Consider the following 27,987-nt stretch of genomic DNA (forward strand, 5'->3'; position numbering starts at 1 on the left):
AATTATTGGAATTTTTCACTTTTTAGCGCCTGTAATTGACACCCAGCTTATCGAGCATGAAAATGTGATTATGAATCAATCAAAAGTAGTTAGAAAGAAAGTGTATCTCATTAGCTTTCAAATGGTATAATAACCATCTCAAAATGTTGAAAATTGTTGGATATAGAAAAATAATTATAAAACACTTACCATTAAAATTCAGCAAAAAAATTCGCAAAATTTTCGTGGTGAAAATAAAAGTTGATAAAACGCAAAAAGTATGACTGATAATCATCACCTAACTCAGGGCCAATAATAAGCGAGGTATGAATTAATTTTTAGTGCAAACAGTGTTTTTAATAATCACACAGGGACACCAAAATGGCGATTTTTGTGACGTAAGTGTCAACTACTGGATCATGTCAACTACTGGTGACTTTACCCTATCTGATTCGATTTTTTTGACATTGACTTTTTGACTGATGTGATATCATATCAATCTTCTTTTGAAAAACATTCCAAGTTCTAAATGTTTGTACAATTGTACAATAACATCACTTCTGTTAAGAGTTTTACATTTCTTCAAATTGATTTCAAAAGACTAGTATCATCACAGCTGTTTTTTCTTTATATTTGGTAATGTTTGGATCGGAAACCAAGTTGTCTAACAAGAGTACATAGTCCAGGAAAAATAGCATTCCATTGGGAAAAGTGAGGTAGAAAGCTGAATTTTGGTATACTGGTCCATTTTTTTGTGCTGAACACGAATCCGATGAGTCCCCGGTCGTCCCTGGTGAGCGTTCTCCCCTATTGTGGATCTAAGCCCTCCAAACCAGTTTTTTGCAATTTTCTCCCCCGCATTGCATTTTAGCGAAAAGTATGTGGTTAGATAAAAGAATCTACGTCAAATTTCCGATCTAATGATATATCAACTTTCCTTCTACCCCCAAAAAGGGTGGAGCAGGAACCATTCAAATGTGAGGGGTTTTCTAAAAAACACAAAAGGGCTATCGGCGCATAAGAGGGGTGAAATGTGCCCCGAGAGCGTTCGGGTTGATATCAGCATTGAAAGTGGGTACCATCGAGAAACTACCCCGTGAAAAATTTCAGATCCACACCACCTCCCCTTTTTGCGGAACCCCCCTTTTTTGAAATTTCAGTAACACTTTTCTCAGCCCCATTTCAACCGATTTCAAAAATTTTTCTGGAGGTTCTGTATGTATATCCTTGATAGGTATCCCCACAAAAATTTTCAACCCCCTCCCCTCATATTTACCCCTCAAAATGGCGGTTTTTTCATTTTTTTATGCCTATTATCAATCAAGATTGCGAAGTACAATTTTGTAAACACGTTTTTTGGATGTATTTTTGGCCCCCAAACATAATATACTATATTAGAAATTTTTGCTTTGGTGCGCCGTGGTGAAAACTTGGAATAATGTATCGTAGGGGGGTTGGGGGTGAAATGGCAATTTTGAAAAAAATGACCATCAATGAGTAGGGTATCGTTTTCATATGATTCGATACCGCTGAGCACGAATATGACCTCAGATTTTCTGCTACACTCACCTACCCCTCTCCAGAGCCCCTCAGCCCCCCTCAATTTTCACGATTTTCGAAATAAAAGTTATTTTGATGATGTTGGTTTCATTGCTATGGGAAAATTACATAAGTTCATTGTAATTGTACATAAAATTTCTCGTAGAATAAGCTACAGCATGCACATGGCTCCCACTCGAGGTGGGTGGACCCTTGATTTTTTTTCCACGCAGAAAACGTAACAAATCTGTATGTGTATTGGACTGTATAGGTATGCGGAGCATATGTGGCATAATAATAATTATTCATGATAACTGTAACTTGAGTATGCATGAGTATGTATTTTATAATTCAATGACTACCTACATAAAAAATCACAAGAAAAAAATATGGTAACGAAATACTTATAAAAGAGGGAGGCTGAGGGGCTCTGGAGAGGGGTAGGTGAGTGTAGCAGAAAATCTGAGGTCGTATTCGTGCTCAGCGGTATCGAATCATGGTAGGTACATTACTGGTAGTTTAGGGTAAATTACCAATAATTTAGTAATTTTTGGTAAAGTCGTGGTCATTTTTGGGAGGAAATTACCCTAACTGGTAAGTAATTTCTGGCAAACCGATAACTTTAGGAAAACGTCAAACTTTCTAGAATTCCTTTTCAATTTGGAGCATTCTTCCTTCCTGTGCTAATGAATACCTACCTACTTTTTAGTTGCTTTCAACGAATCTTTAAACCAACAAAAGGTTTTAAAAACCGTATGTACATATGTAGATTGCAGATACTTCAAAAGCAATTTTACTTCCTCACTTTACTACTCAAGTAAACAGATCACAGATGAGATCAGGTGGATATAGTTACTACATATAAAACCCACGCTCACTTATGCAATACTACATTCTGATGGAAATTACACATATAAAACACACGACGTTCTACGCAGGTACAAATATAGGGGCAAAAATAACCCATCAATGATACCAGTACCACTGGATGCATCAACGCAGTTCCTTCCTATTCATACACTAATCACAAGTCACGACGATGACGATCTCGAGCTGTCATAATTAAAATCCAGCTTGAGCTGTATTTGTTGGCAATGCTCATTGCAACATTGCGTGTAATCTTTTTTATACTCGTAGTTAGCAGATACGGTAGCTAAAATAATAACAAACATTCAAGAATCTTCCTATATAATTTACGTACGTATTCTCGATCGATACATAACCGGTTTAATTCGACATTCATCGTATGCGATACGCGCAAGTGCATTTTAAATCCAGATGAGCTCGACGCTCGAAAAAGGATGGTGAAAAAAATTACCTATCAAATTTCAAACGATCTAGAGCCGCTGCATTTCGCTGTGAATTTCGATACCCCGCCTAAGGGTGTTCTGAATTCGACAAATTTCCATTTCTCGAGCAGGTCGAACCTTGTGCTAAGCAGCTGATCGTGTTAAATTAGTATTCAACCAACACCAACACCAACGCGTGTACCGTAGCACACAGTTCTGTGGTACACTAGGAACATTTTAAAAGATTATTTACTCATTATTAATGATATCGAATGACTTCACATTTTTCACGCAGCATTCAACATTTTGACAACGTTGAATCTTCTTAATATACAAATACGCTCGAGGGCGGCGATTCTTCTCGTTCGTGTTTCCATTAACCGCGTATCCATCGCTATTGCGTTCGTTCACTGCGTACCAGTACCATCCAATGTAACTTATATGGACTCGGGCTGAAGCGCGAGATTTCGCGATGGAAATTTAATTTCTCATGTGTAAACGCTACTCGTATATGTTGATTAAGCAATATTTCGTCCGAGAATACCATATACCTACTTAACGTTAATTAGGAGCTACGACTATACGATATGTATACCTACGAGATGAGGTATTTTCAAAACGTCTGTTTTCTCGATTTTTCATCCACCTCGAATCCAGTTGACTGCTGACACGATGATTAGAACTCGCGTCGTCGGGTACCACAAATGGTAATATTTAATTGGAAAAATTTTTCGAAATTAATTTACCTACTCGAGGTGAGTGCAGAGGGAAACGGGAGGTGGCGGGAAAATACCCGCTATCGAGATTCGAGAAAACAAATCAACGTAATTCTAACATAAAATATTTAAGCTTATTGGGAAAAAAATCTGACGTCGCGTCGAGTTAATTGCATAAATATTATCGGCGCCTGGGTCAGCATACTTGATTCGAGTTTTGCAACATTGTTCGCAAATCTTTATCAAACTGCAGATCTCGATTTCATTCATTTTTCAAGGTTTTCCGTCGTCGTCGTTGATCGGATCGTGAAAAAAAATCAAAGTCGAGATAACAATGATTCTGACTTCGGCTTCTCAAGTTACAAAATGAAATTAAGGAACTCGAATGCGCGTTCATATTGTTTTCAATATTCGACCTCTAATAAATATCCAAATACCAGATTGAAACCTCAAGTCTGGCACGTGATTCAGGTGCGAAGGAGGAAATTGAAATTCAAGAAAGGAACTCAACAGATTCCTGTAACCAAAGTCTCACATGTTGGGCGCACTTCATGAAACCATATTTTAAAAACAACAGCTCATTCCCATTCACATTCAAAAGCATCAACTTTTACTCTATAAAAATTAGACATACGTAGCTCGATCTGGAAGAAAGCCCTGCGTAAAAAGTATATTATTTAAAGGGACTCTCTGAGTTTCACCTTTCGTACTAGTTTCTCTTCCTAATACTCAGAGATTCCCCTCTCGCACCCCAATCCAAACAATACGGCCTTTTATGCTCGAAATGCTATACTTTCCATCGGAGGGAGGGGGATTTTTTCGAAAAGAAATTGCAAGCAAATTTTTTTTGGGAATCCCTGAAGAGAGTCAAAATTTTGGCGTGTCTTTTTACCAACGTTGCCCAAAAATTCAAATATTTCAAAAATATTGACCTCGACAAAACCTCCTTCCTCGGTCTGCCAAACAATGTTGATTCAAACTTTGAATTTCTGTGTTCGAATTTCTCAAAACAACGCATCTCTTCGCAAAGAAGGAAAATAACTTGTAGCGCCCCAAGCGATGTTTCCCTAGTCCTTTTTTTCAAAACAAACTACAGGACGAATGGAGGTTTTTTTTTGAATACGGAGTTACCAGTACCTACGAGAAAGTTTTTGAACACGAATCAAAACATTTCAAAAATGTATACTTACTCACAAACTTGAATTCTTAATTTTTTTCAAGTTCAATATCATCCCCCCCTCATTTTGGAAGCTTTGAACAACGGAATCAACATCGTGTTTGGGGCCGCGGAAAGGTTTCAGTCTCTATAGAATAGCGAGTCACTGAGAAGAATTCGGACACAAAAATGAAAAATTTCCAAAAATAGTCACCCACTTTTTTCATTTAGGCCTATCTAGATTTTAACCATATACATAAGTACATAGGAAATGGGCTGCATAAAAATTTACCAAAAAAAAAAAAAATTGGAGGACGGAGAGGGAAAGTTTTTTTGGAAAAGGAAAAAAAATATTTTTGGATTTGGATTTTTTGAAATTTTGGGAGCTTCTGGCCATGATTTAATTTCAAGTAGGAGGGCTAAAATTATCACATAATTTATTTTCATAAGACAAAAAACAACGCGAGGAGTTGGGAGTAAAAAAAAATGTTCACAAGCATTAATAAAAGCCACCCTAAAGTACAATAACTAACAATAAGATAAACGATATAGGTCGCAAAGCACCTGTTTCAAAAACTCTAAAAAAGTTAAGGTCTCAAAAAACCTCAAAAGTTCTCAAAAAAAGTTTCGATGTGAATTTTGGTTTCCTCTCGAAATTTTATTCCTTTGCTTACATTACTTATAATAAGTCACATGGCACCTTTTTCAAAAAAAAAAAAAAAAAAAAAAAACTACGAAAATTATGACCCAATTATGCGCTTAAAGTTCTTCAAAAGTGCTTTAAAAACTTTTCAAAGAAAATTTTGATTTTCCCCAGAATTTAAGCTCATTTAATCCACCAAAAAATCACACCTGGTTTTGAGCATAAAATTCTTCAAAACTACTTTTAAAAATTAGGTAAGGAAATTTTTAGTTTTTTGCCAAAATTTTGGCCCATTTTGATAAATTTATGACCCAAATTAGAGAGTTCAAAATTCTTCAAAAGTGCTCTAAAAAAGTTTTGATAGAAAATTTTGATTTTCCCCAGAATTTCATCTCATTTTAACCGTCACATTTTTTTCAAAAATTTAATCAATCCCACAACTCTTTTTCAAAAATTAAAAAAATCATGGCCGAATTTCGCGCTTAAAATATTTTAAAAGTGCTCTGAAAGAGTTTTTAGAGAAATTTCTGATTTTCTGCCAAAAGTTTAACCCATTTTGATCGCTCGCATGACACTTTCGCAAAAACCGAAAAAATTAGGTATGTTCTAATTTCGGTCTCAAGATTCTATAAAATTGCTCCAAAAAGTTTTTACAGAAATTTTTGATTTTCTGCTAAAATTTTAACCCGTTTTGATCAATTGCATTTTCGAAATCTAAAAAATATTGACCCAATTTCGAGCTAAAAATTTGTCAAAAGTACATCATTTTTTGATTTTCTGCCGAAATTTTGATTTTTTGCGATCGGTTGAATAACCATTTTCTCAAAACTCTAAGAAATCTTGGCCCAATTTCGAGCTTATAAAATGCTAAAATTGCTTTGAAACAGTTTTTGTAGCAATTTCTGATTTTTTGTCGAAATTTTACCCCATTTTGATCGGTTGCATGACACCTTTTCAAAAATCCAAAAAATCATGTTCCAACTTCGGCCTTAAAATTCATCAAAATTGCTTCAAAAAAGGTTTTACAGAAATTTTTGTTTATCTGTCAATATTTTAACCCAATTTGATCAGTCGCATGATAGATACTGTTTCAAAAATCCAAACAAATCATTCTGATCAGTCGCAAGACACTTTTTCAAAATCCAAAAAAATCACGACCATGGTCCAATTTTGAGCTCAAAATTCTTCAGAACTGCTTTGAAAATTTTTTAAAAGAAATTTTTGATTTTCTGCCGAAATTTTAACTCATTCTGATCGGTCGTATGACACCTTTTTCAAAAATCAAAATTATCATAACTCAATTTTAACTCAAAATTTTTCAAAAATTCTCAAAAATATTTTCATAAAAATACCTATTTGATTTTTCTCGAAATTTAAAGCTATTTTGATAAGTTGCGAGGAACTTTTAAATAATTCCATGACTATTAAGAACTAATACTGTTCATTTCTACTGGAAATTGGAAAGGTGAACGAAGTGAAAATTCGACAGTAATATTTCAAGGCCTGAGCCATTTTGAAATAGATGATTTTTATATCTGCGAACCTTTGAAAATCCCAAATATGTGGATATATCTTTTCTGACATTTTAGACTCATATCTATACAAAAATTAAATTGTAGGTATTTTTGAGGTTGCACAAATTCTAGCCAACTGAACACCTTTATCACCGATTGTACTGTAAAAATGTTTGAAGGTGTTTTAACCTCATTACCATTACTGTAACCTAAGTTTCTTCCAATTTGGCGATTGTACGAATTTCACCATCTTTACACCCTTAAAAACAGTTTCAACCAGGACAGCTAAGGTTCGTTTTCAAAATGCGTAGATAGTGAGGGAAACACCATCCACGTGCTACGCATCGTCATCTCAACGTCTTGATCTATGCATACTCTCTAAATTTAAAGCAGTCAAATTTCACTGCTTAGCAGTCACGACATTTTGCCTTTTTAAAGCAGTAGTTTTTTTTACTGCAAAACAGTGAAAAAAACTACTGCTTTAAAAAGGCAAAATGTCGTGACTGCTAAGCAGTGAAATTGACTGTTTCAAATTTAGAGAGTAGGTATAATACGCAGTAGTAAAATGATGACCACAAATAGAAAAAATGACGTTCTCCGATGAACTTTCCAAATGAGATACGCATTTGAACGCGACACTGTACGTCACGACAATCATATACCTATAGACTTACCTCCTTGCGTTAAAGACCAGCGTGGTAATTAAGCTCAATAGTATACCTTCAGACTGCGGTATTTACTTTCCTTTAGGTCTGAAATAGAACATGGAACGTTAAGAATACCTCTACCTGTCTACCTAGGTAGGTATATCGAACCATAATGAAAACAAACCCTCATATACGGAATGTATCCAAATCCATTGTACTGATCGTCATTATCGATTGCAGAATTTTTAATTAGTTGATCATTAGCTGCTGTCGCAAATTAGCCCCGGAAAATAACATTCGAAAGGTAGAAATACAAAAACCAAGTCGGGTATCTCAATCCTAACGCTGATTTGAACCAAATTTTGTAAAAATTCCCCTCACTATCCTTCACCTACTCGTATTTCGAAATCGAAACTACTCATAAATGAATAAATATCGTCACCGATTAGAAAAAAATACGCTAACAAATCCATCAAGTCGGTAACTCGATCCTTTCAAGTTTCAAACACCGTCACGTTCGTTCATTCATACGCCATTTTCTTTATTTTTCCAGTAAGCATAATAATGGTTCGAGTTTTAAAAAAAGAAATCACGCTCGTATTATTCCATATTTCACGCGCATATTTTTCCCGCCTCTTCTACCCTTCTCCTGTCTGATAATGTATGAAAAATTATCTCAATTACTCCAGTAATCGCCTTCGTTTATTACTACGACTCAATTTCGCTCGGCTATACAATTCACACGCGTGTAAATTGAAATACCTATTCTAAGATACCTACAAGTATACTCGTACCATTGATGATGCAGGTATCCGATAAAATGTGTGCCATGTACAATAACTCGGGCAATTTGATGCATAACCGGTATAAATATTTCTAATTTTTCACTCGGTATTTTTACTCACACGAGTCGCTGCTAAGTAAGTAAATGGTGAACTTGACCAGTGTCATAGCGAGAAAACATACCTACTTAACTAACCATCTACATACATACATACATACATACTCGTAGGTACATTTACGACACGACACGAAGACGACAGTCGACGATGTACTGCATCTAGTGGTTATTTGTACCTTGTATAGTACACCGATAACACGATTTCCTCGTCGATAAAGTCGTACACTCGTACATCTTTCTACCCCGATGATATACTTATTCCACCTCTTAAAGATTTTAATTGCATTCCGATGCGTTAATTGTGCTCTATCGAGGCTACCATTTACCCGAAATAAAAGCTAATAAATCAACCAGGCAGTGTCGATAATTGTATAGACAACAAAGTCCAAACATCGGTAACGTTTTAATACATTGGCGACGACAATAATATGGTCTTAAAAATGTCATCGTACCAGTAGGTACACCTTTGTAACCCACATCGATCGGCAATACATACACGTATACAAATTATTTTTTTCTAAAACTAATAAACCGGTTTACCAGCAGCCGGTGCGATCCTAGTGTTGATAAATCAGCGTGATACCTTTAGCGGTACAATTACGCTGCATTTAGATCCTCCTTAACACGTAATCCATTTCATTCATCTTTCAAAAAGGCGCTAGAAAATTCATCGAAAAATACCCGTCCCTGGTAGGATAAGTTCACTGTCCTACGACAATATCTCGTATCTTGGACGCGAATCACTGGTTAACTAGTTCGTTTAAATGCAGATTTCAAGTTGGATCTGATGCATTTTGTGCTGTACATGACGTAGGTATAGGTACGAGTAGTTGTATTTCCATTTTTGAGAAATACTGAGATTATTTTGCGATCTACATGTTATATAGCAACCGGTTGCTGGGAAAAGCTCTGAATAGTATCTAACTTCTGAGAAAATCGCCATCATTGTGCTGCATGCTTGCATAAATGATGACGACATCGTTTTCAAAATCCCAAACTTCTATATGCGTCACCGTATACAGAAAGGAGACACGACACGCAGCCCAAAAATGTTTTTTTTAAATGATTGATTTTTATGTAAAATTCATCGTACGAGAATTCGATGGAACCATCGTTGAGCCCGGATTAGTCAAATAGAGGGAAAAAATGGGTGAACCCAGACATAATTGGGATCAAAGGTTTTTTTTGCGGATATTGTCTAGGATGGTGTGGTGAACAACATACTAAAAGCCCCCGCTCCTACCCCTAGAGCTAATCCCCCCAGAGTGGATCAAAGCCCCCCAAAGTGGATCAAAGCCCCCCAAATCAGTTTTTTGTCAAAAAATTCTGAAATGTCAACTTTTGAGTAAAATGAGCACTGATTATTTAATCTCCTCTCAAATACCTATCAAATGAGCTATCAACTAACTCCCTAGCCCCAAGGGGGGTGGCGCTACAACCCCTCAAAGTGATGTGATTTCAATAAGTTCACATTTCATGACTTTGGGACTTGGAACCTGTTCTAATCGATCAAATAAAGTCAAACTTGGGGAATGAGATTCTTTTGGGACATAAAGTCGACCCCTAGGGTGGGGAGGGTCAAATTCGAAAATTATGGAAAGGTCATTTTTTTGGAGGGGCATAATATGGCCCCAAATGGATGAAAATGGTCCAAAATTGTATCATTGATCAGTACTCTCATTGTGATCAACATATCCAAATTTCAGCTTCCTAGGTCATCCCCACTTCTTTTAAGAAGGAAAAACCGAAAATAGGGGTAATGAGGGGTTTTCCACCTTAATTCCGCCTTAAATGGGGCGGGGATGACCTAAGAAGCTCAAATTTGGATATGTTGATCACAATAGGAATACTGACCAATGATATAATTTTAGACTATTTTCATCTATTTGGGACCATATTATGCCCCTCCAAAAAAATGACCATTCCGTAATTTTCGAATTTGACCCTCCCCACTCTAGGGGTCGACTTTATGTCCCAAAAGAATCTCATTCCCCAAGTTTGACTTTATTTGATCGATTAGAACAGGTTCCAAGTCCCAAAGTCATGAAACGTGAATTTATTGAAATCACATCACTGAGGGGTCGTAGCGCCACCCCCTTGGGGCTAGGGAGTTGGTTGATAGCTCATTTGAGAGGTATTTGAAATGAGATTTAATAATCAGTGCTCATTTTACTCAAAAGTTGACATTTCAGAATTTTTTGACAAAAAACTGATTTTTGGGGGGCTTTGATCCACTGGGGGGGGTTTTAGCTCGAGTGGTAGGGGCGGGGGCTTTTAGTATGTTGTTCACCACATCATCCTAGACAATATTCACCAAAAAAAAAAACCTTTGATCCCAATTATGTCCGGGTCAAATTGCATTTTGCCTAGGTTATGGTGGAAAATGGCTCTAAAGTGAGGTAAGTACCTAAAATTTTTTTTTTAAAACGACCAAAAATCTTCTATCTTCTATCTAAAGGTAAAGGTACCAAATATCGCCCCCCCCCTTAAATCCGACCCTCCCTCCAACTCGCCTGATAATGCCACAAAATTTTTGGAAAGATATTTTTCCAGTTCCTTTTTCACAGGAAAAGTGAATAAGACCAAAATCACCGCTGTAAGGCCAAATGGTGAGAAATGACAAGCAAAAAACGAAAATCAGAAAGTAGTCAACATTAAATTTTTAATTTTGTTTGAAGTGAGCTTGTGAAAATAGTTTGTGGCGGATAAATTTTGTGTTGAATTTTATTTAAAGCTGACACTTGAACAAATAATTAGAGCTACAGTAAAAGCTCGTTATAACGCTCTTCAAGGGACCGGAGAAAAAGAGCGTTATAAGCCGAAGCGCGTTATAACCGAAAGTCTCATTTTAACGCTGATTAGCGTTATACCGCGAATTTTCGTTTTAAAGCGAAAAAAGCGTTATAAAGGAAGTGGAAATGTGAACTTTATTTTGAATTTTAACAACTGTTCCAGTTGGAAATAAAAAAATCTGAAATTTTAATTTGATTTTGAGGTCTGCTGTAATAATGTAAATGATTTTTTGGCAACATTTTGCCATAAAAGTTTCTTTTTGCTTTTTTAAAAATCAAAACTACGAAAATTCCAAAAAAACCTGTTGTTTTTGGCCAAAATTTTCAGAAAGTGATAATTTTTTACACATGAGTAAGCTTTTTTTTTGCAAAAAATTGGGTTTTTGTTGTTAAAATTATGAAAAAATGTGATTTTTCCTGAATTTTAGAGCGTTAAAACGCGATTTATAATCACTCATGAGCGTTATATCGCGATTAATTTTACATTGGTTTAAATGGGGATGTCAAGGGACCGGAAGAAATCAGCGTTATAACGAAATCAGCGTTATATCCGAAAGCGTTATAACGAGCTTTTACTGTAATTACTTTTTGGATAATTTCAACGGTGAGTTTTCAAATTTCTGGTCAAAATTACTTTCATGAAGTACCCTAAATTCGACCCCACATTGTTTTGGCAATTTCAAGACTTTGTTTTTTGCTACAGACATGCCAAAAGATAAACCAAAATCGTAAGAAATGGGCCGAAGTTTCCAGTAAAATGTTCTAAGGTACTTTTATGTTGATAAGTCAAGTAATAAATATCTGTTTTAACATCTTCTGACTTTGATTTTGGTGTTTTTTTACTCATTTTAAAATTTTAACATGTTTTTCAAGGGGGTCGATATTAGAGTCACTTTTTTTTTGGTAAGTGACCAATTTTCATATGTAATTTGTAAAAAATATGTTCATACTTTATATTCAGGTATTAAGTAATAAATATTTGTTTTAACGCCTTCAGACTTTGATTTCGGTGTTTTTTTTACTCATTTTAACACGTTTTTTTAGAGGGTCGATATTTGGGTCACTTTTTTTGGTTGAATTTTTGAAGTTTTTCGGAAATGGGGCTCTGGGATGTTGAAGTAGACATGTCAAGCTATCGTTTAAGCCATCACCGTCATTTCCAGCTCAATTTGGCTCCGAGAAATTCAAAAAATAAATGGTGGGATCGATTGTTGGTATCTTTACCCTTATTAAATGTACATTGAAAGAATTGTGTGAAAAGTTTGTCTTGCCAGCCCTGGCTTTCCTAACAAACTAATTTCGCTCAATTTTTTTAAAAAAATGTTCCTTATGACATGTAGATGTGTTACAAAACATTTAAAATTCAAAATTTTTTATTTTAATCCCAAAAATTCAATAATGCATCATTTTGAACAATTGTAACTTCAAGCTTTCATTTTGCAGCAGAATATTTCCCAGTTATGTGTATGGTTGAATAGATAGGTTACAGCCTTCTGAGCTAGCTGGCAATAGGCAATTATTCCCCACGTAAGGAATAATTCCAATCCTCACTGAGTACGAAATCAAACATTTCCTTCTCTCCCTTAAGTAATCTATCCGTTTCTGACTATATCTCCATCCAACTTATACTTCGCAGCTGAGTATTTCTCCAGCCTTCTAATTACTCATTTTGTTTATATATAGAATGTGAATAGGTTTGTACTTATTTTGTTATCATTAATTGGTCATGAAATGAATCAAGGAAATGGTTTTTGAAAAAAAGAAGAAACTGAATAAAATGAAACAAAGAAAAAAGATGGTATGTACTTGAGAATGAGAATACCATTGAAAAAGAATAAATGAAATGCAGGAAATTGAAATATTTGAAAATTGAAAGTAAAACTGAACAAAAATTAATGCCTCCCCCGCCCCCCCAAACGGGGGGAAATGTTTTGAAGTAAAATAAAACAAAAAATTTTTTGAAAAGGAATAGAAAATGAATTTATGACGAATAGATGAAAAAAATGAACAAAACAACAATAAAAAATGAAAATAGATAAATGATGGGAATTTATAAATACAATAAAAAATGAAATAATACAAAAAAGGAATAAAAAAGAATAAATGCCAAAAATTGATGAATAAAAACAAGAAGAAATGATGAATAAAAGAAAAATTGAGAGAATTATCATTTTTAGGTAATATATTTTCAAGAACAATGTGAATTACATAAACTTCATGTGCTCTGAGCATATATTACGTATATTTAATCAATAAACATTAATGAAAATAAACGTGCCTAAAATTACAATAAATTGTGCGTAGTGCCTAAACCTCAAACTTGTGACTTATCGAGGATAATTATAATAATAACTTAAGTATAGAAGTGGGGTGCAAAGTGCTTGAAACAGAAGTTAAAATAAAAGAAGGTGCCTTAGAGCATAGGTACTTATATTTAATCAATAAATATTAATGTAAAGAAAAGTGCATGAAATTACAATAACTTATGAGTAGTGACTAAACTAGAAGACAAACTATAATATAGGTACTTAACAAAGTCTAGAAGTGGGGTGCAAAGTGCTTGAAACAGAAGTTTAAAAAACTAGAATTGTGCCTGAATTTAAGTATCTGTAAGGCTATTCTCTACCCCCTGTTATCAGTAGCAATTTTTGATGAAAACTACAAACTTTGGTTTGGGGATTGTGCAAAAACTATTGGAAGGATTTTCGTGGGGTTTGGTTTATTTTACTCAGAATACATTCAAAAGCGAGGGTATGTCGAGATATTTTTGATTCGTGTCATTTTATGGCCGTCATTGGGAATTGAATGGAGGTACTATTGATGCTCAGATCTCCATTGGAAAAGCTAAATTAGAAAATATGGCTACATACACATACCCTCGCGTTCAATGATAAAGTATTAGCATTGGTGAAAAAAAATTGAAAGAATTTTGAAAATCCATGGAGAAATCTCTGCCCAAAGGTCTGATGGGAGCGGGTAGTGGGACATAAGTACGACTAAATTTGTTCACTCGATTACATGCAATCTTATAAACAAACGACAAAAATAACAAACATATTGGCTTCATGTTTCAAACGTTTTTGCAGAGATAGAGAATACCCTTAAGAAATAGAAGAAAACTGAAGTAAATTATTATTTATGCAATGGTAATCAACTAATCAATCACTTAATGTTCTTAAAATCGTTTGGTCTCAATCGTTTATATCTCATTACATAGAAATTCCATCTGTTATTATGATTGGAGCATTGGATACTTTTAGGTATTATTTTTAACTGATTTTATTGTGCTTTTTTGTGTTTTAATAAACTCGTAATTTTAAAATGTTAACACTTTTTCGCCATGCTTTTGCTTGATTTTTTTGAAAGATATTATTGTTACTTTTTTGTAATTTTTTGACATTTTAACCTATTTTTAACACTTTTTCTCACAATGTTTGAGAACTTGAGAAGACCCAAAAATGTCCACACAAGACTGATTGCACTGGACCAGACCTGACCCTTCTGAAACAAAGGCTATAGGTGGATAAGTATGGTGAATTTGCCCCCGAGAGCTTCAGGGTTGATATTTGCATGGAAGGTTGGTACCCTTGAGCACCTTCCGTCACGAAAGTTTCAGACCCCCAGACCCCCGCGTTTTTGAGAAACCCCCCTTTTCTAAAATTACAATAAAAATTTTTTTCTCACCCCCATGTGAACCGATTTTTTTAATTTTTTGGTATGTTGTAAACATCCATAAGAGGCATCCCCACAAAAAATTTCAACCCCCTCCCCTCATACTTTCCCCTCAAAATGGCGTTTTTTAGTTTTGTTTGCCCGTTTTAGCAATGATCATGATTCGGCACAAAAATGCGAATAGCATTTTTAAATGTATTTTTGACTCCTACAAAACATATATTTTTTTCAAAAAAAAAATTTTGGTGGGCCGTGGTCAAAAATTGAAAAAACCAACAGAGGGGGTTAAAAATGGATTCTGGTGTAAATCATTGTTTTTGGTAAACAAGGTATCGTTTCCATATGAATCGAACCCCCCGAACACGAATATGACGCCCAATCTTATGCTACCCTCATCCACACCCCTCCAGCGCCTCTGCCCCCTTCTCAATTTTTACTATATCAAAAGTTGAGCTATTTTCGTAATATTGGTGTCGTTTCCAAATGAATCGAACCCCCTGAACACGAATATGACGTCCAATTTTACGCTACCCTCATCCACACCCCTCCAGTGCCTTAGCCCCCACCTCAATTCCTACTATATTAAATATTGAGCTATTTTCATAATGTTGGTATCGTTTCCATATGAATCGAACCCTCCGAACACGAATATGAATTCCAATTTTTTGCTACCCTCATCCACACCCCTCCCCAGTGCGTCTGTCCCCAACTCAATTTTCACTATATATTGAAAGTTCAGATATTTTCAAAATGTTGGTGTCGTTTCCATATGAATCTAACACCCCGAATACGAATATGAAGTCCAATTTTATGCTAACCTCAACCACAACCCTATACAGTGCCTCCGCCACCACCTAAACCATAAATGTTTTCACCAACTCTGATCAAAATCTTCTACAAATAATTACTCGGGTTGTTATTACTTTTAAAAGTATGTTTCGCGAAGGTTGAAAACTCGTAAAACAATGACCATCGCAAGGTTCAAACTTTAACATTCAAGTTTCGAGGTTTCCATTCATGCCAAAATGATACCCAGCGTTATGAAAATAGGTTTAGCATTTCAAATAATAAAAATTGTCGATCTGGCTGTAGCCTGAAAGGCGATGGATGAGAGTAGAGCTAAATTGGACTTCATATTCGTGTTCGGGGTGTTCGACTCATATAGAACCGACACCAACATTATGAAAATATCTGAACTTTCAATATAGTGAAAATTGAGTTGGGGACAGACGCACTGGGGAGGGGTGTGGATGAGGGTAGCAAAAAATTGGAATTCATATTCGTGTTCGGAGGGTTCGATTCATATGGAAACGATACCAACATTATGAATAATAGCTCAATATTTAATATAGTAGGAATTGAGGTGGGGGCTAAGGCACTGGAGGGGTGTGGATGAGGGTAGCGTAAAATTGGACGTCATATTCGTGTTCAGGGGGTTTGATTCATTTGGAAACGACACCAATATTACGAAAATAGCTCAACTTTTGATATAGTAAAAATTGAGAAGGGGGCAGAGGCGCTGGAGGGGTGTGGATGAGGGTAGCATAAGATTGGGCGTCATATTCGTGTTCGGGGGGTTCGATTCATATGGAAACGACACCTTGTTTACCAAAAACAATGATTTACACCAGAATCCATTTTTAACCCCCTCTGTTGGTTTTTTCAATTTTTGACCACGGCCCACCAAAATTTTTTTTTTGAAAAAAATATATGTTTTGTAGGAGTCAAAAATACATTTAAAAATGCTATTCGCATTTTTGTGCCGAATCATGATCATTGCTAAAACGGGCAAACAAAACTAAAAAACGCCATTTTGAGGGGAAAGTATGAGAGGGGGGTTGAAATTTTTTGTGGGGATGCCTCTTATGGATGTTTACAACATACCAAAAAATTTAAAAAATCGGTTCACATGGGGCTGAGAAAAAAATTTTTATTGTAATTTTAGAAAAGGGGGGGTTTCTCAAAAACGCGGGGGTCTGGGGGTCTGAAACTTTCGTGACGGAAGGTGCTCAAGGGTACCAACCTTCCATGCAAATATCAAACCTGAAGCTCTCGGGGCCAAATTCACCATACTTATCCATCCACCTATAGCCTTTACGTCAATATTAACCAAACGGATGACACTCTTCAGATAAAATACCAGGAACAGACCTAGACTGAAGACCATTCTACAAAATCAGACTAATTTTTCAAATTTTTGATGTCATTTTGATAAAATTCTCATCGAGATTCAATTTCTTTCAAAGTTTTAATATTCTGAATTCAAAAATCCTATTTTTTAACTCATCTCATGCGTTAGAAGGTTTTTTCTTTCTGAAAAATGAAGCCAGTTTTTTGAACCTAGGCTGACCTATGACCAGGATAAGAATTGTAGGTCAGGACCAGACTAGACACTACATAAGTATAAAGATGAGAAAGATTGAACAGAATGCCTGGATCAGACTGCTTGAAAGCTCCAAGCAAAGACCTTGATTCTGAAGTACCTAACTGGTGACTGCAAAACCTAAGCGGTCCTACATGCCTAGATTTTACTGTAGGTATGTGTTTTTAAGAACAATGTGAATTACATCAACTTCAGGTGCTTAGAGTATACATAAATTTAATCAATAAATATTAATGAAAAGAAAAGTGCTTAAAATTATGATAAATTTGGTGTAGAGCCTAAATTCTAAACTAGTGAATTAAATGAAGGATAAATAATATAAGTACTTAAATCTAGAAGTGGGGTGCAAAGTGCGTAAAACTTATTGATTAATTTAAGATATTTTGTCCAGTCTGCAATGTCTACATACCTATTCAACAGCAGGAACACCAGTATTTGGTGATTTCAACTTTCTTAGACCTATAATAGAGGCCATTAAGGATGGTGCTATATTTTTCACAGAAGCAGCACACCTTTTCATATTTCTTAGATAATGGAGATTTGTTCTTAACAACTGTGAGATGGCACAAGTTGACTTCTCAGTATACGGACGTCCCATCTTCAATTTCATTTTCGCCAGCTCAGCTTCCATGGTTTTTACACGTTCAAGCAAAGCCTGCCTAATGATCTCTGACTCATCAGCATATTTGTGTTCCGAATACAACTTGAATTTTATCAGCTTAACTTCGAAGATTTTCATGTTTTCAATAGTGGTAAGACTAATAATCTTCAACTCACCTGTACATTCATATGAATTGGCCCCTATCAATGCTTTCATTTCAACTTCCAAGATTTCTACCTGTTTAGTCATGGCACTACTACTGATGTTCAAATTACCAGCTAATTCTGCCAGCTCACCTCCAAAGAGTGGCTGTTCAGTCAAGTTGATCAACTTCAATTCTTTTTTCTCAGCGCCCAAAATTTCTGCAGGTTCACTTTTAACTTGATCAGTGATCAAGTTCATGTTCAATCTTGTTAGCTCCGTTTCTAAGGTTTTCAACCACTCATTCTCAACAGGACTACTGATCTTTGATTCATCAGCATACTTGCATAACACGTTGGATTCCAATGTTGTGAGCTCGGATTCCAACATTTCTAACTGCTTGGTCTGGGTGTTTAATTCACATGCTTCAGCTCCTGCACTTTTCAAAAGTATCCGCATTTGTTCCTTTCCTATATTGTCATTGTCCAGTTTTAAACAAATTGTAGAATTCTGAGATGTTGTGGGCAATGTCTTCAAAAATTCTTCGTGTACTTGGCATTTGGTATCCATTGTCAAAAATTGTGAATGATGATCACAATTTTATCTGCAGTTTATAAAGTGTTGAACAGTTGCACAACTTTGCAAAAAAAACACGGCTTATCAGAACACAACGACACACGTTAGATCAGAACAGCAAGCAGAACACTGTATCGCACGTTAGATCAGAACAGCGAGCAAATACTGGATATGGCAAAAGTATTCTTCCAACTGATAGAGCTTCAACTCTGTGGAATACAGCCCTAATTTCATATTTGTAAGTCTTGTCATTTTAAAATTATAATCAACTTCAAAAGTCATTTCAACTTGAACTAAAATCTATAGAGATTACTGCTGTAGGTACGTATGGACATTGCATACATTTGTATATAAAGTACATATTATGGTGGAAGTAAAACCATCTGGACTAGTTTTATATTAGCAGCCCACATTGATGTTAAAAATTCAGCTAATTTCAAATGTTATCATATTATAAAAGTAGAAAACAAATCGCAAAACATGATGTCCAGGGAATTTGTCAATAACGTTTTCTAATTATTGTGTTATACCCTTTGCAATATCAAGTTTTATATTTAACTATAGTCTTATCAAGGGAATGGATAAGTCACCTTGTATTTTTGTAATTTACAAAAGGATTGGTAATTTTCGCAAAATCCAATCCAAGTATGATGAAAGCCTACGTTATTCCCCTAGAGTAAATTATGTATATTGGCATAGTGTCCTGTTAATTGACATCTGGTCTGGTGCGTTGTGAGAATAAATTGGATAAAGCAAAATTTGACATTTTCCCCCTCCCCACGCCTCACCGTCCACCTCTACAAAAAAATAACTTCAGATTCGAATTCTATGGCCTCAAAAACATAAATCAATCGACATAATTATATATTACACATTGATGAGGGTTGAATCCTAATTATTGCCGTTTCAGAGGGTCAGGACCCACTGTGGTAGGGGGGGGGGGGTTGAATTGAGGCCAACACTGGAAAATGGAACTGGGGCACCTATGATCCCCACTAGAAATTTTCCAAAAAAAAAAAAATGATTTTTATTTGTCAAAATAATGCATATCAAAATTTACCTCTTTTTTTTTTGATAATTACCCGTCTTATCTATTTTTAAAATATTTTTGTGCCCGTTCAAATTCAAAATTTTATTCAACAATTAGGGGTAATGGCCCATTTTTTTAACTCCCAAGAATTTTCTGAAAAATAAGCCACCAAAGTCATGAATTGATTTGAAAACCATATTAACATGTTTTGTGGTTCTTTAGGAACACAATGCCCTTGAAAAACTGCATTTTCCATTCAATCTTCATGGTTCAGGAGACTTTGGAAAATGTGATGTGAATTTTAGTCGATTTTCTTAACAAAATTTTAAAAAAGTGTGTTTTGATTTCAAGGATTGTACGCACTAATTTCCATCAAAATGAGCTCGTGAGTACATCGCTGAATTCTACACACTGTGGTCTATTAAATGAGCTATGTAGTTATTTTTCATCAAAATCGTTTTCTAAAAGTTTTTAGGGGGGGGGGGGTAATGAGGAACGATTCAAGCCCAGTTCTCTATTTTTTTTATCGGGTAAAAAAATAGAAAATCCACATTAATTTTTGTTCTTTAATTTTTTTACCCCCCCCCCTATTTTCAGAATTTTTGCTCGCTGACAACCGTTTAAAGGTGTGACATCAATTTTATTCATTTTAGGGGAAGAATTTGAATGTGCGGCTCTGAACTTTTGTAAATTATATTGTCCAAAAAACACTTTCTACAGTTGATTATATCAATGTAAACAATCAACCAAAAAAATTGAATAAATGATTGATACCCCTCTAGTAGGATAGGTTTTCTATGAAAGCAAATGAAACAAAAACGGGTACAAAATTGAAGACTTGTAACATGAAAACAGAAAATTGGAGCAGGAACTTTCACAGCATTTTTTCACCGCCTATATCCGCAAAAAATTTCCAAAAAATAGTTTCTTGTGAAAAACAACGTGTTCATCTGGTGGTCCAGGAATTTTAGAGTCCAAAAATACACGTATTAAATTTTTTTGCTGAAAATGTGCACAAATAATTTTTATAAATTCTCAATTTTATTCTCAACTATGTTTTCAAGCAATGAATACACTAATGATAACGGAAAGGGCACTTTTTGACGTGATTAATTAATAATTTGTTAGAAAACGTTGAATGTACATATTCAGAAAAAAATGAGGGGTAAAAAAAATAGCGAACTCATTTTTTGATAATTAATAATTTTTTTCAGTCAAAACTAATTGAATGAAAGCTTTTGCAAATGTAGAATCTTGTTAAGGAATGTACGCTGATTTCAAAAAGCTTTTTAGTTTTTACCCAGCTTTATTAGATCAAAAGAAATTTCAAGATATATGTCTTAGGGGGGGGGGGGGTAAAAAATAGGACCGTTACCTCTACTCCTCGAGAAATTGAAACTTGTTCACAGCTAGAAAATCATAAAATTCATTATAGACTTCTGAACACTTCGAAACCCTCATCAATCGACTCGATCTGTCGAAAACATGGCATAGCTATATTAAACAAATTCAAATTTTATATTATGTAATTTACGAGAAACGATGAGTTTTTCATTATTTTTTTCCAAAATTAATCACTATGGAGAAAACTTTTGTACCAAAATCGATCGATAGAGTCACAAATATGGTAAATTATTGGAGTTTATAGGTCCTGAAATTCATTTTCACCCCATTTACATGCGTTATTTATTATTATTATTATTATTATTTTTTTTTTTTTTTGAAAACTGGGGAATCCAATAATCCGATGAAGACTCCAGAACGGTTCAAATCCATCACCAATTGACTCAGGAGGTCGAAAATAGGGTACAAACCGAATTTCGGCCTTTCATGTCCATTTGACCAAATTTAATTTTTTTTAATAAGAAATGAACCAAATTTGAATTTTTAAAAATTCGCAAAAAATCGAAAAATCAATTTCAGTATCTAAAATTTTTGCTTGTCGTGTATTTTGAGGTTCTCTTTCGATTCCTCATGTCTAATTGAAAAAATTTTGTGCTGGTTGGGACATTTTCTTTGTTAGGAAACACCAGTCTCCAGACCTATATTTTATGCTAGGGCCATTCCACGTCAATTGGACTAAGAAGTGGTAGGCGGGTTAGGCGATTTTATTGAAATTTTTTCTGTGGAAAGACCTTTCGAAGAGATGACCAATGGCGCAAAGCGCAGCCCTCTAGCCCATTTTTAAAGGCAGCCAGGGGGTGTCAAAATTTTCAGTGAACCTAAAATATCATCAATTTCAGCAGTGGATTACTCGATAACCGCGATACCTACCAAAATGGAACATTTTCCCATAGTTAGTGGTTTTGAAAAACTTTTTGGTGATATCATACAAATCAGTGTTACCACTTTTTTTCGTACAAAAAATTAGCTCAAAAAGTTTCGAAACGTAGTTTTCATATCGTTTCGACTCTCAAAAATTCTGAATAAAATATGTTATGGACAACTTTTCATGCTGAACAACATATTAAAAAATTAGGATGGTACCATGTTGCAAAGTTGATTTTAAAAAATTAAGAGTTTGAGAAAAAAATGCGATTTTTTGATTTAAAACACGAATAAAAGTTTTGATAGGAGAAGTAGACCCATTCGACCTCTATTTTCACGTATCTGTTGAAAAGGTTGAAAAAACCCTTTCACTCGATGAAATGAACTCCTCACATAAAAATCAAAATTCGAAAAAATTCAATTTTCGATTTCAAACATCAAAAAACGTTTAAATTTATTCAATTGTCTTATTTTGACCTCTTTCTGACGTATTTCATGAAAAAGTTGATAAAAACTACACTCAAAACAAAAAAATAAAAATTCATTCATTTTTTGAATCTTTTCGAATATTGATTTTTATGTGAGGAGTTCATTTCATCGAGTGAAAGGGTTTTTTCAACCTTTTCAACAGATACGTAAAAATAGAGGTCGAATGGGTCTACTTCTCCTATCAAAACTTTTATTCGTGTTTTAAATCAAAAAATCGCATTTTTTTCTCAAACTCTTAATTTTTTAAAATCAACTTTGCAACATGGTACCATCCTAATTTTTTAAGGGTATGATTTATCGTTACGACAGAATAGGTGAATCGCACGACAGAAAAGGTGGTCTAAACGACAGGCCCGACAAATAAAAGAAATGCCCGACCAAAATAGAAATTGAACGACAGAAAAAAAAGTTGAACGACAATCAAATGTTTGCACGACAGATAAAAAATGTCCACGACAAATAAAAAAATTGAACGATAGTTAGAAAAAATTCAACGACAACAGTAAAAAAAAAAAATCACGACAGAAATATCCATTAACACGTCTATTTTTAATTTTTTTTTTTAATCCATCAACACGCCTATTTTTACCGAAAAAGTTACAAATCGAATAAAATGAAAAAAAAATAGAAATTTTCATAAAATGATAAGAGGGTAATTCTCAAACAGTGATAAATTTTGTGTACACAGCAAATTTCTCAACGGTTTTGGCCTAATTATTTTTATTTTATTTTAGAGATTTTTAGCCCTTCTTTCATTAGTGTACATTCGGTTTTATACCCCAAATGTCCTTCGACTTGTGTGTCAAGCGCCATGTTTTCGAAAATGAATGATATATAAAGTGTAATGATCTTCATTTTTTTTTTCGTTGAAAAAATTGACGAATTCTCATTATCATAGAACGCAAAGGTACCTACTGTATTATTGTGCAAATTGCAATCTCAATAAGTCCATAGGAACCTCACATTTTACGTTTGAAAATTGTCACACAGTTTTTGCACTAATTTCAGAGCAATTTTTAAGTAAGTATTTTTGCTAGCTTCCCAAACCAACATTTTATTTATCGCTTTTTCGTGTGTTTTCAGATTTGCAATTGGATAAATTGTTCTGTCGTTTAAAATTTTATTCTGTCGCTTAGACATCCTTTTTTGTCGGGAGGACTTGTCGTGATCAATAATTAAAAATAGTCGCTCTGACTCATTATTTTGTCGTTGAAAACCTGTCGTTGTAAAGACCTAACTTGTCGCTACCACAGCATTTATTGTCGTTTGCTGGTGTCGTTCAAACACCCTTTTCTGTCGTGCGATTATATATTTCCCATTTTTTAATATGTTGTTCAACATGAAAAGTTGTCCATGATATATTTTTTTCAGAATTTTTGAGAGTCGGAACGATATGAAAACTACGTTTCGAAACTTTTTAAACTAATTTTTGGTACGAAAAAAAGTGGTAACACTGATTTTTATGATATCACCAAAAAGTTTTTCAAAACCACTAACTATGGGAAAATGTTCCATTTTGGTAGGTATCGCGGTTATCGAGTAATCCACTGCTGAAATGGATGATATCTTAGGTTCACTGAAAACTTTGACACCCCCTGGCTGCCTTTAAAAATGGGCTAGAGGGCTGCGATTGGCGCCATTGGTCATCCCTTCGGAAGGTCTTTCTACAGGAAAAATTTCAAAAAAATCGCCGGACCCTCCTACCACTTCTTAGTCCATTTGACGTGGAATGACCCGGTAGCTAAAAAGCTACTGATATACATACATTAGGAGTAATTGCACCCCCCCCCCGCCGATCCTCCGGGACAACTTTTTTCTTAAAGGGGACATCCTAAGGAACATTTTAAAGCAAAGTTGCCCAAAAAAAAGTTGGCCTTACTTACAAAATGGCGGCCATTTTGATTGACAGGTCAGCCGAAATCGCAGATTTTGCGTTTCAACATAAGACTTACACGAAATTTTTCAAACTTTACAAAGGTAGATCGAAAGATCATGCAAAAATTTGTCACCTGTCAAAATTTCAAGTGCTAAAGTGCGTTTTTCGATTTTTGGTGAATTTTTGAAAATCAAATTTTGGCAAAAATTAGGGAAAAAATCAAAATTTTACCAAATTGACCCAGAAAGCTGAAATTTGGTATATACCCTATTTTCGACATGCGAAATCGATTGGAAACGGTTTCAACCCGTTTTGAGCAGTTCTGGAGCCTCCAGCAGATTTTTTAAATTCGAAATTCCCACAAAATTCCATCAAATTGGAGTTGTAAAGCTGAAATTTATTCTAAAAACTAATTTCAATACGCTATGAAGTACAGCAAGCGAATTTCAAGTCATTTTAGAGCCTCCGGTGACTTTTGTGAAAATTACTGGAGCCTCCAGCAGATTTTTAAAACTCGAAATTCCCACAAAATATCATTAAATGGAGTTGGAAAACCGAAATTCATTCTGCAAACTAACTTCAATACGTTATGAACTTGACTGCTGATTAATTTTAAGTCGTTTTGGAGCCTCCAGTGACTTTTTGAAAATTCCTGAAGCCTCCAGCAGATTTTTGAAACTTGAAATTTCCCCAATATTTCATCAAACTGAGATGGAAAGTCGAAATTCATTCTGCAAACCAATTTCAATTCGCTACGAAGTACTGCAGGCAAATTTCAAATCATTTTGGAGCCTCCAGCGACTTTTTTGAAAATTACTGGAGCCTCCAGCAGATTTTTAAAACTCAAAATTCCCACAAAATATCATTAAATGGAGTTGGAAAGCCGAAATTCATTCTGCAAACTAATTTTCAATACGCTACGAAGTTGACTGCTGGTGAATTTCAAGTCGTTTTGGAGCCTACAGCAACTTTTTGAAAAGTTGTATGATGTTTTTTTTGAAAATTGAAATTTCCTAAAAGTAGCTGAAAGCTTCAAAACCATTTGAAACCACCATGTAGTCTGCGAAGTAAATTTCAGCTTGCCAACTTCATTTGATACATTAATGTTGCAGGAATTTAAGGTTTCAAAAATCTACTGGAGGCTCCAGTAATTTTCAAAAAAGTCGCTGGAGGCTCTAAAATGACTTGAACCCACCTGAAGTCGTCTTCAGAGGGTGTTAAAATTGGCGTGTAGAGTAAATTTCAACTTTCCATCTCAGTTTGATGAAATTTTGGGGAAATTTCAAGTTTCAAAAATCTGCTGGAGGCTTCAGGAATTTTCAAAAAGTCACTGGAGGCTCCAAAACGACTTGAAATTAATCAGCAGTCAAGTTCATAACGTATTGAAGTTAGTTTGCAGAATGAATTTCGGTTTTCCAACTCCATTTAATGATATTTTGTGGGAATTTCGAGTTTTAAAAATCTGCTGGAGGCTCCAGTAATTTTCAAAAAAGTCACCGGAGGCTCTAAAATGACTTGAAATTCGCCTGCAGTACTTCATAGCGTATTGAAATTAGTTTTTAGAATAAATTTCAGCTTTACAACTCCAATTTGATGGCATTTTGTGGGAATTTCGAATTTCAAAAATCTGCTGGAGGCTCCATAACTGCTCAAAACGGGTTGAAACCGTTTCCAATCGATTTCGCATGTCGAAAATAGGGTATACACCAAATTTCAGCTTTCTGGGTCAACTTGGTAAAATTTTGATTTTTTCCCTAATTTTTGCCAAAATTTGATTTTCAAAAATTCACCAAAAATCGAAAAACGCACTTTAGCACTTGAAATTTTGACAGGTGATAAATTTTTGCATGATCTTTCGATCTACCGTCGTAAAGTTTGAAAAATTTCGTGTAAGTCCTATGTTGAAACGCAAAATCTGCGATTTCGGCTGACCTGTCAATCAAAATGGCCGCCATTTTGTAAGTAAGGCCAACTTTTTTTTGGGCAACTTTGCTTTAAAATGTTCCTTAGGATGTCCCCTTTAAGAAAAAAAGTTGTCCCGGAGGATCGGCGGGGGGGGGGGTGCAATTACTCCTATTGTCATATGCCGGACTATGAAGTTTGTTTAATAATTTCAGCAGCTCTCACGGATCCCGAGTCAAATCACATTACTTTTGAAGCTATTCTACATCACATTCGTTGATTTTACAAACAGAACGACGAAGAAGAGGGGGGGATGGGTATATCAATCCACCCCAACGAAACCACTCCATATGCATTTCACTCATCTTTCTCGTGTTCTCGATCTCATCCATAAATTCGAGCATTAGCACTGATCGCCTCGACACCACGAACGCATAAGGTACCATCATCTGGTAATAATTCACTCTCGCGGTATCATAAATACAACGGTTAAGCCCCAGCCTAGCGAAGTACCTAACCCATACACACGTCTTAATTGACCAAAAATATACGAGCGATGGCTTCAGCTTCGGTTTTCCACTCCGGCTCAGCCAACCACCTTGGCCCGAAGCGCCGAAAGTAATCACGCCAAGAATTAAAATTCTTTCGGGTTCTTCCGGCGGCGGCGAGCTGGCGACTTTAATGATGGGTTACGATTAAGTCTACGTAGTACGGCTCGAGCCTGCAGGAATCGCGCGATCGTCCGTCCGATTCGAGAGCTAGCTCACGCGGCCAACGCCATTACCGCTGACGGAGCATTCGCCCCGGCAGCGATTTTTCTGTCTAGAGTCTGCACTGTACGAGTATGCTGTGCATTCATTGTGCATAGCACCATCGCCTCGGAACGGTAATTAGCCCCGCTTTTCAGCTCTCGCGTACAGCTAGTCGTCGTCATGATCGCGTCGAGCCACATCCACAGCCACAGCCAAGCTGGCACGGGGCATGGGCAATGCTGCGCTATATAGTAACTGAATTAATCATGTGCCTTGTGTTTCTTTGAAACATTTTATTTACCGGACCGGTTTTTTCATGTATACAAAATAAAACCGATATTTCAGTTGTCCAGGTTCATCCTTGCACTACGGTCGACCGCGTACATTTTCGCTGCAATTTCTCACACATTACCTACCTATATATCTCTCTTTCGTGGCGCGAATCCAGCTTCAAATCGAAAGTGATACCGATCGCGCGACATCCAAAAAAAAACAAATAAAAACCATCTAACGAGATATCCCCTCATATATGCGTCATCTTTCGGGTTATATCATTACTTCGAGACATTCTCCTTATTATCGAGTTATATTATTATTATCATCATCGTAATCGATTTAATCCATAGATACACCTCGTATTCGAATTCGATCACCATTCGCGCGATTAATCAGCATCGGCGCCGTTAAAATGCATTCCGGGACTCGAAATCGACAACGTATTCTTCGTAGTACTTTGCGGTTACCTTTTTCTTAAAGTTTCATAGTGACGGGCTGCTTTTCATCATCGTCGGTGTGATTGTTTTCGCGCGATTTGTATGACTCAGATGGGCGATCATTGCAATAGTTAATTTATCGTCGACGAGCTGCAAAATGCCAGTGAAAATTCTTCATTCTTCGCGACTAATATGCGCCAAAAATCATGCATACCGTTAAACGCTATGCATCCTTAGTGATAACAATACCGACACATAGAGTGATTTTGAATCTCATCGTGGTGGCCGTCATCGTGTCCTCGGCATTGGATGTCACTGCCGTTCGCTGGCTGTAAGTATAAGTGTTTTTTTTCTTTTTTTTTCGAAAAAAATGTACTACTCGTGGAAAAAATACAGCTCAATTTTTGG

At 35.5% G+C, this 27,987-nt stretch overlaps 1 protein-coding gene and 1 long non-coding RNA gene across 2 annotated transcripts in view; one reads left to right on the forward strand and one right to left on the reverse strand.

The window, feature by feature from the left end:
* The window catches only part of LOC135841273 (uncharacterized), a 282,388-nt gene that overhangs the window by 42,776 nt on the left and 211,625 nt on the right, over positions 1-27,987 (reverse strand). The gene's annotated exons all lie outside the window — the stretch shown is intronic.
* LOC135841270 (protein Wnt-11-like) overlaps positions 26,974-27,987 on the forward strand; it is a 79,270-nt gene continuing 78,256 nt past the window's right edge. The window contains exon 1 of the mRNA XM_065358153.1: positions 26,974-27,910. Within this exon, the coding sequence (XP_065214225.1) occupies positions 27,786-27,910 (125 nt within the window). The 5' untranslated portion in view covers positions 26,974-27,785. The remainder of the gene's footprint in view (positions 27,911-27,987) is intronic.

Source organism: Planococcus citri, chromosome 3 (genome assembly GCF_950023065.1).
Source record: "Planococcus citri chromosome 3, ihPlaCitr1.1, whole genome shotgun sequence".
NCBI classification, from domain to species: domain Eukaryota; kingdom Metazoa; phylum Arthropoda; class Insecta; order Hemiptera; family Pseudococcidae; genus Planococcus; species Planococcus citri.